This window comes from Argentina silus, assembly GCF_951799395.1.
Source record: "Argentina silus genome assembly, chromosome: 1".
NCBI lineage: Eukaryota > Metazoa > Chordata > Actinopteri > Argentiniformes > Argentinidae > Argentina > Argentina silus.
The window spans coordinates 26191685-26207439 of record NC_139655.1 but is presented as its reverse complement, the minus strand read 5'-3'; the positions used below and the strand labels follow the sequence as shown (position 1 = coordinate 26207439).

Genomic DNA, 15755 nt, shown 5'->3' with positions numbered 1-15755 from the left:
TCTCTCTCTTTCACTCTTACTCTCACTCTCTCTCTCTCTCACACTGTATGTCTACTGTTTTCCTTTGGCTTTCTCCTATCCCACTGTACTGTGTGACACACAAAATGAAAAATGCAATGGTTTTCCCCTTGATTTTCAGAGGACCAGCTGCCCCCTGGTTTCCCCACCATAGACATGGGCCCCCAGTTGAAAGTGGTTGAGCGAACTCGTACCGCCACCATGCTCTGTGCCGCCAGTGGCAACCCTGACCCAGACATCTCCTGGTTCAAGGACTTCCTGCCCGTCAACACTACAAACAACAACGGGCGCATCAAGCAGCTCAGATCAGGTAGGGTGTCAGTGCCGCCACTGGAAATAAACCGAGAGCTTCTTTTTTTACCCCCCCAAAATCCCCTCCTTTCCTGTTCTCTTGTTCTACTCCTCTTCTTCTTCTCGTTTTGGCTTTGATTTTGTAGGTAATGGCATTGTTTCTACTTCTTCCTCTCCTTTACTCTGTGTGTATCCTGGTGTGTGTCGTCTGTCCCCCTGTCTTCCGGTGTTGTCATGGCCTGTCCGATTTGTCTCCTGTGTATTTGCCGCTTCCGTCTGACTTCATTGCTCACTGCTGTGACTGTACTTCTGATAAGTTCCTTTATGGTTTTAGTTGATTCCTTTATACTGCCTCCTTGCAGTGTTTGACGGATCCATTCTCTTCTTTTGATTTATTATTTTTTGTATCTCTTCTAAAACTATTAATATTAAACATTGGGCTTCATTCAGAACTTGCAAAGGAGCACCTGCAGTTTTTAACGATCCGGGAAGAAAGAAAGAAATTGTAACTGAAAGAGAAAATAATGAAATTGCCAAACGGAGTGAATAGTGCAGACAATTATTCACATTCTCCGTCCTTTTGTTGTGATTTAAATAAAAAGAAAAAGGGTTACTTGAATTTCCCTTCAAACTAATAGTTGCACTGAATAAAATAACAACTAGCCATCTCTAAGTCAAGGCAAGTTTTCACCGGAAACTTTTCCAACACTAATTAGCCACAGTAGTGTGTGAGACTGCGTATAGCTTTCCCAGACCCTTTGGTTCTCTCTGGATCTACTGTCCCTGCTTTTCCACGTAGACTCCAGCTTTTGCTTCTCTTTGCCTGTGGCGTATCCCCTAATACTCCTTCTCCCCTAAATATTCCAAGTTTCATTTGATATCATATATATATATATATATATATATACATATATATAGCATTAGATTTCTTAATCAATCAGAGATGCTTAGACTTAAATCTTAGTTTGGCCAGCCATATTTGCTAGCTGATAGCAAGCTGTTGAATTTCGCACTACTGCTACAATTAGATTATTCTATGTTTGACCACCTGTCTTCCCAGATTTCACAGCTGTCTTTTGTTAATTCGTCTTGTTAACCTTCCTTTTGCCTTGTTGTCCACATAACTGTGTAAATTAACCCTCTTTTTTAATGTGAGACTCTCCTGTGAAGTAGAGTTGATAAAGCTTTAACAAACTCTGTAACTAAACTTAAGGAATATAATAATATTTTTATGCTGTCTTTCTTCTCTCCGTATTTAAATCTCCAGAATCCTTTGGTAAGTGCTTAGTTCTGAAGCACACTTCACCCCCACTAATTTTCATGTTCCAACTATTATTAAAATGCATGGCATGCATTTTACTAACAGTTAGTGTAGTCACAGAGATAACGCTAGTGGCACATACACACCCCCCCCCCCCCACACACACACACACACACCCTACACCCCACACAGTTATTATCTTACTGTGCCAGTCATAGAAGCACCTTTTTCCAGAGCACACAAATGTCACTAAGCTGTAGCCCAGTAGATGCCATACCTCACTTGAACAATAGAACGTCCTTACCTACCCTCACGTGTATGGTACCCACTCAAGCACTCACTCAATCAATCCTGTATACAAGAGATGTAGGCAGATGATTACAGAATGAAAGGGAGGAGCCCAGCTGGGTACCCTACCTGGGGTAGTTCAGGCCAAGCTGAAGGGTTTCAGGTCTTTTAAACAAGTCTTCCCTCTCATATCCAAACTCCTTAAAGTCTTTCCCTTCAGTAGATGGTCTTCAGAAGCCATGCCTTCTCAAAATGGCACCTCCCCTGTGGTACACTACTGTACAAGTTCTTCTTTGACCTATGATACCTTCCTATGATGAAACCTGTCTTTTAACCAATAGAGTACAGCAAACTCTCTCTCTCTCTCTCTCTCTCTCTCTCTTTCTCTCTCTTTCTCTCTCTGTTCTTTCCTCTAGTACCTTTATTTACGTACTCTGTTAAATCTAATTTGATTCTTCTTCCAAAGCCCCCAGCCTCTATCTTCTCGTACTAATGCTTCTTCTTTCTAATCTTATTTGCATTCATATTATCCACCCAGGTGGTACACCAATAAGAGGTAAGAGTGCTGAACTGACGTTCACAGAATGAACAAAAAAAAAATTCATTCTTGCTGTCTTCCCATCCATCCATCTGTCCGCCTCCATTTTTGTCCTGTTTCCCGATTTCAAATCCCATTTTGTTCATATACATTTTCCTTCTTATTTGTCCTGTTCTGTTATCTCCATTTGATCGTCATTGTTTTGTCTATGCTTTATTTCCTCCTTTGATTTTTAGTTTGAAGAGCCTTTTTAAAACTCAGTTGTGATATGCTTGCTGCGGCTCAAATAAGCATATCCAATGACAACTTTTTTTTCAAACTATTTTTTCTTTCATTTTTGTTTTCTTTTTGGCCATAGCGACTCATGTGTCCCTCTTTTTGTCCAACTAAAACAACCAAACATTTTTCCCCCTTAGCTGTTCTTGTTCAGCACTAAAAATATGCACAGATGCTGTGGAATCACGCAGGCATGCTGAAGACAACATTGCCTTTACTCTGCGTTTTTCTCCCAAAGAATTCTTTCTATCTTTGCAAACTATTTTTTTTCATTTCTTCTATTTGCTTTCCTCTCCTGTACCTTCTATAAAAAAGCCCAAACAACTACTTTTTTGATAAAGTTTCTACGGTGCTTTTTTCTCTTTCACCTATTTTTCTTACTTTTCTTGGGTTTGAAGGCTACTTTACTTTTTGACTTTTTCATTCTTCAGGGTTTGAGGGAAGGCAAACAGTTGAGTCTGGCGAGGACCTGTTTGGTCCATTTTTGCCTTGTGACATGGGAGTTGGAGAGTGGTTGATGCATAAGCCATTTTTCCCTGGGTCATGACACCACACTGCTGATCCCATTGGTGGATTTTTATGGGTGTCTTTTGTAGCTTCCCCAAGCTAAAGCAGTGGTTGGTTGCCTTCTTGTCGGCTCAGGCCAACATTTTGAATTTTGTCTTCTAATACAATTGCATTTTATTTTTCAGCTAAGGGTTGTCAAAAGGTTGTAAGTTGTGCCGACATACATTTCTTGCTCTTTGGAAAGATCTGCATGTCAAACATTTTAAACAGAGGTTGATATATTGGTTTCACTTAATATACGACTATGATAAATTTTTCGCATTCTGAGCAGCATTTTTCAATTTTTTTGCAAGCGCTGCATTTTTCAACCTGACTTTGATTGGATGAAGTCCCAAATCATCTTATTTATACTTGATCTGTGATTGAATATGCTAAAATTCATACCCAAAATTTATTTTTTAATTGTCCTCCCTTGTTATGCTGCTTTTGTATACTGTAAACCTCTTTTGTTTGATCCATGCTTCCTTGAAGCAGTATCACTCATCCCCATAATGACCAGTCAAGTGAAATGTTGTATATTGCAGGGCTTGCCCCTATCCCTCAAAGTAGAGTTATAGTATGACATATTTTTTAACATCGGCCTTAAGGTTGAGTGCCTTTTTAGACCCTGCAATACATATTCAGGCTTGTTTTTCCCCCTGAAGTCATCAATGAGGTAAATGTTAAGTGGACGTCAGAAATCAGAATTTGTCATTGTTGTTAAATGTTACGTTATTCCCCTATGATTTTTGTAGGCCTGACGGTACAAATGTGACTATACCTGAATTTATAGATATATAAATGAAAAATAGATTTAGCAATATGTCTATATAGACTATCCATGGCCTTTGAAATAGAAATGTATACTCACAAAGGAGATATTATGCATATTTGATATATCAGGCTGCGATAATCATAGGGGAAACACTGTCAACTTCTGAATGCCTGTTTCCGCAACAAACATGTTATTGGCAATTGTAGACACTGCTGTGTGGAATAGATGACACCTACAGATAGATCCCTGCTGAATGTTTTATAAGGAGCTGTGCTATTAGTGATATTCCACTGCATTGGTAGATTTACACTAGAGTTAATGGGAGCTGGTTTTAATGCCTACGCATACTACTTCCTAATATTGTCTAACTATGGAGCTCAAGACGACAAACAGAGCCTTCTCTGAGCCTTCAATGACATGTTGGCCCATGTGAAGTCTTAACAAGAAGGTTCTTTGTTTTTTAACTCAATGCAAAATGGCAGACTTTTAACCAACTGCCTCCGTCACCTACTTTTTATTCCCACCCAGGGGCACTCCAGATTGAGCAGAGCGAAGAGTCGGACCAGGGGAAGTACGAATGTGTGGCCACCAACAACGATGGAACCCGTTACTCTGCCCCAGCCAATTTATACGTCAGAGGTAGGAACCAACAATCAACAACAATGGTACTCTGCATTGGTAGCACATATTATCCAAATTCCCCCCAAAAGTAGTATATTATTGGTATATGGTATATTATTAAAACGGTACAACGGTGAGACAGGGTTATAAACATGGGTTAAAGAATGGAGTGACTGATCCAGTCCAGGGGTCCTAATCCCATGAGGTTCTTGTAAGTATGGCTTTTTATATTTGACCTACCTGCATTGATTTGAACCTGTGTGTTCTGTTTTGTGTTTTGTGTTATTTATGTTGATTCTCCTAAGTCTAACTCCAATGACTTGATTGCTTGGTGTGTTTACCTACTAATTACCTTTTACTCCTGAATGTGTCAGAGGGGAAGCAGGTGGTCAACCCCCACCAATCCCCTCTATTTTATAGAAGTGAGCAGATCCTCTGATCTTTCTGTTCATCTCTTCTTCTTTTTCCTATTTTAAGCAACATTGGAAAGACTCTTTAAACTCTTACCTCTCTCTGTCAAAACGTTTTTAAAATGATATGCTTAGATTAGATAATAATTGTATGGAAATATATTTTCAAAATATGTACATTTTCAAATAATACATTTTAACCACTTGTTGAAATGAGCTATTCTATACAACAACTCATTTATGAATAAGTGTTTATAGCACCAATACACAGATAGAACTGCAACAGTAATTGGTAATTGATTGAATTGTAATATTGCATATGTGGCCTTCATAACATCATCTTGAGCTATCACACAGCTTTGTTCCAATCGTCATGAACTGTCAGAGGTTCAACCTGTCACTTTCTTTGTGAAAGTCACATTGCACCAGGGGAGGATGGTGGAGGTAAAAACCGGACGAAAGGCTCATTGTAATGCATGGAACGGAATGAGGAATGATATCTAACACACATGATTGATACCATTCCCTATTCCAACCCATACATTATAATGAGCCCGTCCTCCCATTTCTATCTTCACTGATTTCTATGTAATTTCCACTGCATTACACTGTTTAAGTCCATTGGAATAAATGTTCAGAATTGTTATTGTTGTGTGTTTTTATTTATGCTCATACTGATGCAATGAAGGCCTTATGTGTTGCCACTTCCACTTTCACCTTAGCATATACGTAGATTGTGGATATAAACTTATTTATGTTTAAAATTAAATGGCCATGATTATTTTACTTGCTATCTGTAGCTTTTTTATTTCTTTAAAGATCTACAATTGTGTCTGAGTCTTGTGGATTGTAGTGTCAACACAGGTTCTCAATTGGAACTGATTCAGTCAAGAATTTGACTTATATTGAAATACACACATGGAAAAGTGTCTTATTTGATTGTTTACCTTTTTTAAACTCAAACCTGAAATCACACAATGGTATTTTTCAGATATTGATATTTTCTAATGTTAATTGTTTTTGTATTGAACATAAATGACTACTTAACCCCATTCATTATGATAGATTTAGGTTAAAAATGTGATCTGTAAATCCTAAGCAATCGATATGTCAACCACTTGACTCGCACAGGACTGTATGATATGTTAAACATAGTAAATATATTATTTTTATCTTCCAAATGCTTAACATTTTAAAATGGTGCTAGTTCAGCCTTCTGCCTCTAAAACAGGGTGTCAGGTCGATGCGTTGACCTCCTTGACAAATGTAACAGGAGGTCCTTCGAATTGAGCTACTCTAAGCAGGGATGTTTTCAAGTAGCAGTTTGAACGCCTTGAACATGGCCTTTTTACTCTCTCTGTGTTTCCCTTGTTTTTCTCCTTTCCTCATTTCATTGTGTTCTGCATCAAACCCCCTACATCCCTCAGAGCTGCGAGAAGGTTGGTGTGTTTTTACTTTTTAACCACCTCACAAAACAGAAATAAGAAAACCCATTTATTGCCAGAAAAAACACTATTCTCAAGAATACAAACGAAATGAATGTAGCAGCACTTGCGTGCCCTTTTTGGAGTTTTTGTTCTCTTCCTTGGTTATCATCATTTCTATTTCCAAAAGCTTGATTTTTTTTACTCTGTTGCCGTTCATTTTTTCCATTAAGAATGCCTTTGGCTACGATGCTTGACTGTCCAAAAAGTGCTGCATGTTGAGAGGGATCATGCATCTTTGGGGTGGGGTGGGGTGGGAGGGGGATATTTGTATTTATGGAGGGAGGGGCGGGCGGGGGGGTGTGTGTATTTGCATGGTCACCTGTTTTTGCTCAAGCTGTAAATCCCCCTGTCCCGCAACTTGCCCCCCCCCCCCCCCCCCCCATACTCAGCCGGTCAGTGTTCCTGCTTGGTTACTCTTGCCAACGCCGTGAGAACGGCAGAGCAACAAAAATATCAGCGTCAACATGAGCCGCAGCGTCAGAGCAGGAAGGGCGTCCTTGATCACTACAGGCTCCTGGAATGAAGAGGTGCTATGCTCTGTGGTTGCCAAGGCCCCTGGAAATGAGCTCCAATTCCAAAATGAGCTCCAAAAAAGACTGGAGCAAATGATCTGTTGCTCTTCACCATAAAAGAGTAAAAAAAAGGTTAAAGCTTAGTTCCCCTTTGTTATAATCAGTATTGAGGTCTAGCACTGAGCTGTTGAAATACCATATCCATGTGAGATTATATGCTACCTCTGCCAAAGATTTTTCAACAGTGGCAGTAATGACAGAATTATGTATTTTGAGCATTATCCGCAAGATTTGACAAATGTAATGATATTCAAATGAGTAGGATAACATTATGTCTAGGGGGAGTGCAATCCAATTGGCTATTAATTAAATATTAAGCGAGTAGAAAGTTGTATTTAATAATGCAAGGAGTTCTCAGAGATTCCCTCTCTAAGGAGGAACATTCTGCTTAGCAGAATGTGTTGTATTAAGTGGGATGGTGGTTTAACACATTAGCAAATGCTATATGTAGAGACAGATTCAAAACTAACAAACAACTACTCACATAGTATTTATTTTTACTTCAAATGACATGTAATTTTAGTCAGTGCCTGTTAATACATATTAATGGCCACATCCTGTATGAAATGCAGTGGCTCTTGCCATAACATTAGTCAAGGCTCATCTTTGTGCCCCATTTTGGAGAGAGGAGCTTGTTTGAATTTAATTAAAAGTGATCAGATGAAGGGAGTGTTTCACTCTTTATTAGTATCATCAAGGTTCACTGCCGAACCATCAAGAAGTGATTAATCTCTTCCAAGGTGCATGGAAGAGCAAACAACATTCCCCAAATACTCCCACCGATATGCCTGCAAGTATCCAAAGAGATCAGCCTATTGGGACCCATTCCAAGCACTACTGTATAAGCAGTAACACTGACTTTATTCCTTGAATTTAATTCCTATCCCAGAAATTCAATTTCAGAAGGCCCCCCCCATCTTGTCCTTCCACTCCAGCCCCTCTTCTTTTTCTATACCAGCTTACCCTATATGGTGTGTTTGTATCTTATGTGGCTAACTCCATACTTAAGCACTATCCCCTAATCTGTTCAGTGACCATGTGCCTTTGTCCTGCCCTGGCAACTATCTTATAATAGCCACTCGTGCTTATTTCCCAGTAACCCAATGCTGCCAGCCTAACCCTTCCTGTGTGTTACTATTTATTTTACCCTCAATCCCCCTCCCACCAATACATAAACATGATTGCCTTTCGAAGCCAGCTATGTGCTTGTATGCATGACAGACCCAAGCCCCCACCACAGGCTCCGGCCTTGTATCTCTCTATGTACATATGGATGTTTACATTTATTTTCACTTTAAATTTCTTTGTCAATTTGTTTTATTTGGGTTTCAAGTGATTCTTTTTGCAACGTTTTTCCACTTTCTGATTGAGTCTGACAAGCAAAAAAATAAATCACAAGTTGCATTCTCTATTCCATGTACTGTAGTTGGATGTGTCCCCTTGTGGGGCTTCTATGTATGTGTGATGTGACAATGTGATGCGGCACATTATTTCACATCAACTGGAAGTACGCAGCATTGAAGTTGTTCTCTTGCACACAACTCTGGCATGCTGTCGACCCTCCAGTTCCTCTGTGCTGTACTCTTTATCTGTATTGATGGTATCATTTGTGCATGGTGTTTGTGTTCTTGTTAATCCGTAGCTAGTTCACCATTGAGCCCTGTTAGGCCCGGACCAAACTTGTGTGTGAAACTGTGTTTTTTACTCTCCATCAAACCATCACAGACTGAATATTCATGTATGAATAAATTGCATTAGATATAAAAAGAGAATATCGGACAACACGTAAATGTTAATATTTGTGTTATCCTTGTATAACTTATGAGTCTCTTTTTTTTCTTGGCTGTTGATGGGAAACCTGTGCTTTTTTTGCCTTGTACGAGTTGTTACCACTGCCCTTTGTCTTTTGCAGTGCGCCGGGTGCCTCCACGGTTCTCCATCCCACCGACAGACAACGAGATCATGCCAGGTGGGAGCGTCAACATCACCTGTGTGGCAGTGGGGTCCCCCATGCCCTACGTCAAATGGATGCTGGGAGCTGAGGACCTGACGCCCGAGGATGACATGCCCATTGGGAGGAATGTCTTGGAGCTCACGGACGTCCGCCAGTCGGCCAACTACACCTGTGTGGCCATGTCCACCCTGGGGGTCATCGAGGCGGTGGCACAGATCACTGTAAAAGGTAACATATTTACTTTTCCCATCTGAGGGGGATTCCTCAAAGCCTCTGTGAAGTGCTGGCACCAGCCCTACTACCTTGGATGCTAGACTGAGAATATGTGGAGCTTATCTCTCAACTGGGGAATTGAGAGTCAGAGCTCTCTATCTCTGTTGGTATGGGGTTTTATGTGAAACGTGGTGGGTATTGTTTAGTCTTCTCAGTAGGCAGCATGCTTATCAGTGTGTAATCATATCTCCTCCACAGCATACCAGCGATACAGCCCAGATTGTTGTCCTCATGTGTGCACACCAACACACACATACAGTACAAACACGCGTGCACACACACACATACACACACACACACACACACACACACACACACACACACACACACACACACACACACACACCATTGTTTTTCCCAGACATAACAGAGAGATATTAGTCACATTATAGCCAAGGCTGCCAGCAACCTCCCCCAGTTGTACACTTGAGGTGGCATATAAAGACAATCCATTACCTTCATATCTCTCAACTCATGCCACTGGTGTGGGAATTAAAGCAATAAATGAACCTGCTAAATTATTTAAAAAATAAACATTGGACTACCCTGACTGACTGCAGGGAGTCCTCTGTTGTACTTGGGAGGCTTTTGGCCCTTTATTTGTTTTACACTTGTTCATGTGGTTACAGTTACTGATGTGATGTACTGTTCCATGGCAAAACAACATAATTACTTTTCAACACCACCTAGGGATAAATCAACAGTGTAAGGGTTATGAATGCAAATTGTATTTTGTGTTGTTGTTTTTCATTTATTTTTTTACAAAGTAACATGGTCAAAGATGTCATCAATATGATCCAGCATTATCAAACCAAATGTATAATTCCGCAATATACGTAATAGGAATTTGACATGTACTGTATGTCCTACAAACATTTGTTATCTGATCCTTGTCCTGTGTTCATGAAGCTACATTTATAATGCACATTAAGTATTTATATTGAGCATGTACAGTATATCCTTTATTCATGTTTGTGTTCTCCATATTTCATTCCAGCATTACCCAAGCCTCCGGGTATTCCCGTGGTGACGGAACGCACAGCCACCAGTATAACGCTGACATGGGACTCAGGCAACCCTGAGCCAGTCTCCTACTACATTATCCAGCACAAGTCCAAGTTCTCGGAGGACACTTACAAGGAGATTGACGGCGTGGCCACCACTCGCTACAGCGTGGGCGGTCTCAGCCCCTACTCAGACTACGAGTTCAGGGTGGTAGCCGTGAACAACATTGGGCGTGGGCCACCCAGTGAGGGTATCGAGGCCAAGACAGCCGAGCAGGCCCCCAGCACGGCGCCCAGGCAGGTCCGTGGCCGAATGCTCAGCGCCACTACTGCGGTCATTCACTGGGATGAACCGGAGGAGGCCAACGGGCAGATCATGGGTTATCGTGTGTACTACACCATGGATTCCAATCAGCAGGTCAACCAATGGGAGAAGCAGATAGTGCGTGGGTCAAACTTCCTTACAATTCAAGGCCTTATCCCCAACAAGACGTATTACATCAAAGTCCTGGCCTACACATCAGTGGGTGACGGACCTCTCTCTCCAGATCTCCAGATCATAGCCAAGACGGGAGGTAAGTGTGTTTTTGTGATCCTATACTATTCATTTGAAATTGATTGTTCACTGTAAGAGTCAGTGTAAATCATTGTAAGAGCTCAGTTAGAGTGTCAAGGGGCTAGTTTGACAGCCAAAACTCTTTCTGTGAAGGCTTTTCAATTTGCTCTTCCTCAGTCAGATAAGTCTCTTCATTTTTGACCGCAGCTGTAAACACTTGTAATCTCTTTGGCTCTTGAGTGGTAAGCCATTTCAATTTCCATTTGGCACTCATAGTTTTTAGAGAACATAGAGTACAGATTCAATCTTTTGAGGCCTTGTTTACTTCATGAGGTTGATTTACACTCTTTCAAGTGAAACTATCAATGTTATCCATGGCTCCATTTTGATAATGTTGTGGTTGTTGAAGAAATATGATTATTTTGTTTCATTGGAAGTTATAGCAGTAATATCATTGGCAGTGAATAGCAGGCAGTCTGAGTCTCAGTCTGTTTTACTTTTCCAGTTCCCTCTCAGCCAACTGACTTTAAAGGGGAAGCCAAATCAGAAACAAGCATATTACTGTCATGGATTGCCCCAGCACAGACCGGACAGGACAATCAAATAACTGGATATGAACTTCTGTACAAGAAGGGGGATGACAAGGAGGAGGTAACTAGTTAATTGTATTCATCTCTGACAATACATGTATTATTATCAGATGAAGAGCAGCTTCTTTATTGTTTTGGGCATAACCTTATTATGATATCACTATTTTACTGATTATCCCTCTTTTACTGATTTACTGTGTTTTTTGTAGCATTATCCTATGACTGTAACATAAAGTATAATATCCAGTACTATACCTTTTGTTGTAGTCTTGGACTGATAACATGATATTTTCTCAACAGAAACGCATCAGCTTTGAACCTACCACCACATACCTGCTGAAGGACTTGAAGCCCTTCACTACTTATACTTTCCAGCTAGCCGCGCGCAGTAAGCATGGCATCGGGGCTTACACCAATGAGATATCTGCAGAAACCCCTCAAACACGTAAGTCCTCCTCCATATCTAAGCTCTTGCTTAACAGTTTACCACTGGATGTGGAAACCCTTTCGGTAAAGAAAAACTAAAGTCTTCCATTATCAAATGCATTTACTTTTCCCAATTACCTATTATACGCTACTTACATATGCTACTACTAGCCCAAAATGAATGGTGTGAATACCATGGTGAAGAATAAACTGCACCATCACAAATGTTCAATGCCTTTGAAAATGGAACAGTTTTAACCATTGGGAGCTGAAATTGGATGTTTTGAAGTGTACCTGACCATGCACCTTTTCACTTTGAAGTGGTTGCATGGGCAGTGTTCACCTGGCTCTCCTGTAAAGTCAGCAGACAAGGTCACAACATACACAGAACCTATACCTTTGATGTGCAAAACATCCCACTCATGCCAATAATAGATCTTTGAATTATTCATTTGAATTTCTATATACACTTTATCCGACTGTCTCTCCTTTGATTACCGTGAGGGCATGTTGGCCAACTATTGGATGCCTTGTCTCTTGACATTGCACGTCAGCCACAATGGGTATTTACATATTGAGAATGAGCTTTCTACGGAAATAAAAAAGCTACAAACCTTTTTATGTGGAGGTCAGAGTGGGTTGCAGTGATGTGAACCCCCTGAACCAAACATGAAGCACACAATTGGTTAGAATGAAGATATCGTAGAAAGCTCAATAGCAAGTATTCTCTGAAGATAGGGAAATTCCCACACAACAGACCTCAGGTTTATCAAACTGGAATTTGACTAATTTATCAGGGTACATAATTGAAAGATATATGTATGTCAGATACAGACTATTTAAAAAAGAACCTTCTATTGAAATTGAAGCCGCATTGTTCTTGAAAACAATGTTTGTTATTTCTTGTTTGGACATTGTTCTTGTTTGGACATGAAATAAACCTGAGATCTGTGTAAGTCAAAGGCAGAGAGCAGGTAGGTATCAAAGTTCAAAAGTTCAAATTCTGCCCAGATGTTGGGAGGTAAATAAAGATCGACATACCAAGAAGAATTGTTTGCATGCTAATGTATTGATACTTAAATACGTCAGTCATGTCTCCTTGGGAAGTTCTCTGTTGTACAATCAGGCTTTTACCACAAACCAACAGGCTTCGGAAAGGTTGGTGACCAATACAACATTTTCTACTTTGCTAGAGTTGAAGCATCAACCTTTATGTTTTTGGATTGGTGGTAACTGCTTGCCAAATGTATAATATTTGGTAGCTTTTTCATTTGGATTTTATGTAATAGTGGCCTTTATCTGAGCAGTCATGTGAGAAATAGACAGGATATTTATTTTGTTTATGAAGGTAGGTTACATATTGTGGCGTCCTATTATAATCACAACAACCCCATCCATACATCCTCAATGTGTGTGAATTAATTATTCTGTTGACCTCCTTTGAGAAAGTGTTGGTCTTTGCCTTTTGTCTCATCTTGATTTGTGATACTTAATTGACTTTTCATACCATTGTTTTGCAAACATCGTTTATGTCCTTGTGCTTTGTCCTCATTTTGTCACTTATTATTTTCCCTTCTCCTTTTCTTTATTGTTTGTTTGTTTCCACCACCATCACCCCAACCAAAAAAAAAACATCAACCTATATGTGAACCTCTCCTTGAAACAAATAAAACAAAACAAAACCCAACTGAAATGAACATTCCAATCCAACAAAACCCTACTCCTCCTCCAACCCAATCCTCCGATCAGAGCCCTCAGCTCCACCTCAGGATGTCAAGTGCTCTAGCCCCAGCTCCACCAATATTCTGGTAAGTTGGCGGCCACCCCCGATGGAGTTACAAAATGGGATCATAACCAAGTACACCATCCAGTATACTGCAACTGAAGGGGAGGACACCACCACCCTTCAAATATCCAACATTCCTCCTGAAAGCTCCCAGTACCTCTTGGAAAATTTGGAAAAATGGGCGGAATACCAAGTGACAGTCAGTGCTCACACGGATATTGGAGCAGGACCTGAAAGTTTACCACAACTCATCCGCACTGAGGAGGATGGTATGTTTTCGAAAACCACTTCCCTTGTTGCAAAAACAGTCCACCCTCTAACATCCCCCTGCAGATACTGTCTAACAGCATTGTCCTACATCTACAATCCTTTGAACCTATATTTCCCTGCTGCTTCCTACTCCTGCTTATAAAAACGCTGGCAGCACTTTTAACTCATTTTGAGTCAAATTGTACTTACTCGAAACCACTCCTATGCAACCTTTTTTTACCAAGCAGACTGTGACTATATTTTTTATTTTTAACACCTCATGACCTTTTTGTCAATATCTTACTAAATACCTCAATTTCAACATATGGTATGGTATTTTTGTCCTGCATTGAAGTACTTCAGGCCGTTGACTTCCTTCCCCAACTGTCTTTTTAATTACTTTTTATAGGATCAAACTTTTAGTTCTTTTTTTGTTTTTAGAAATTTGACTGAATGTCAAATTATGGACAGTGGGAAGGGCACAAATTGGAAGGATTATTTTTAGGCCAGTGACAACATTTTTTGTCAAATTATATTTAATTTTTCCTCATTTTTTTTCCTCAATGCTCCATAGCCAAATTCTTGCATGGGTGCTTCAACCTTTTGAAGCATCCCATTTGGCTCTTTTCTATTTTAACAAATGCATTTTTATTCCATGTTTTTAATCCACTATTCCCATTTTTAATGTTTCAAGATTAGGTCAGTGTCAGACCTGTTTTTGGGGTTGTTTTTTCTTTTTCCTTGCCATTGTTGAAATATTGATGTCATCCAGTGCTTGTTGCAGTATGCTCCCCTTTTGTAGATTTTTTCACCCCAGAATTTTGATCTTTGGAGTTGGCCAGGAAAAAAGAGGGAGATGGGGTCCTCTATAATCTTGACCTTTTTTCTTTTATCCCATGGTGTTCCTCCAGTTCCCAGTGGCCCGCCTCGTAAAGTCGAGGTGGAGGCTGTCAACTCCACGTCAATTAAAGTGATCTGGCGCTCACCGATGCCCACCAAGCAGCACGGGCAGATCCGAGGGTACCAGGTGCACTATGTCAGGATGGTTAATGGGGAGCCCATGGGACAGCCAGTCATCAAGGACATCTTGATCGATGACGCGCAGGTAAAGCACCCTCCGCCTGCGCCTCATCTCACACACTCTCTAACCTTGGGAAATTATTTGATACAAGGACAGCGGAGGATAGGAGTCACTCCTGCCAGAGTACAAATACAGGGATCTACTAATAATACATTTTAGTTGTGATGATAAAATCCCATGTGTTTTTACTCAATGCAAATGTATTCATATATAATACAGTAAAAACAAATGACTCTAATGAGTTCTCATAATCATTGAAATCCCTTATTACACATTATGTCTACATGATTAGATTGGCAAACACCGGTGTCCCAAGCTCACAGGTGTAGGAAAAGGTGTGACACAACCCTCTTTATTCTTAGTATCTGGTGAAGGTTATTACAGACATTTTGGGGGGCTTAATTTTGATCAGGTGCAAGGAATCACAGGTTTGTATACTAATATATCGTAAAGCACATTATTAAATGGATGAATTTAATGTCTTATAGGTAAAATCATCAGACAGTGTTAGTGTGTTCCTCTCTCCCTCTAGCTCTCTTTCTCTCTAGATATTGGTGTCTGTACTTAGCCTTTGTTTTGTTCTCTCTTTGTTACAACCTCTCATCTTAATCAGTGGGAATATGATGATTCAACTGAACATGTGAGTAGAGACAGATCCGATAAAGTGCTGATTAAATGTTCCTTTCAATCCCCTGCATGGCCTGTATCTCCTCCACATTGTCTGTTCATGTTCTTGCCTTACTTTGACCATTA

At 40.2% G+C, this 15755-nt stretch overlaps 1 protein-coding gene across 3 annotated transcripts in view; it reads left to right on the top strand.

Moving 5' to 3' along the window:
- Nucleotides 1-15755, top strand: part of LOC310810792 (receptor-type tyrosine-protein phosphatase delta) — a 116654-nt gene that overhangs the window by 56115 nt on the left and 44784 nt on the right. For 2 of the 3 annotated variants that reach the window (XM_083678643.1, XM_083678642.1), the window contains exons 4-13: nt 140-328; nt 2397-2414; nt 4522-4632; nt 8996-9265; nt 10308-10889; nt 11376-11521; nt 11761-11905; nt 13636-13941; nt 14833-15026; nt 15616-15642. In XM_083678643.1, coding sequence (XP_083534769.1) covers nt 140-328; nt 2397-2414; nt 4522-4632; nt 8996-9265; nt 10308-10889; nt 11376-11521; nt 11761-11905; nt 13636-13941; nt 14833-15026; nt 15616-15642 — 1988 coding nt within the window. The remainder of the gene's footprint in view (nt 1-139; nt 329-2396; nt 2415-4521; nt 4633-8995; nt 9266-10307; nt 10890-11375; nt 11522-11760; nt 11906-13635; nt 13942-14832; nt 15027-15615; nt 15643-15755) is intronic. The other variant, XM_083678644.1, reaches the window with a different exon arrangement.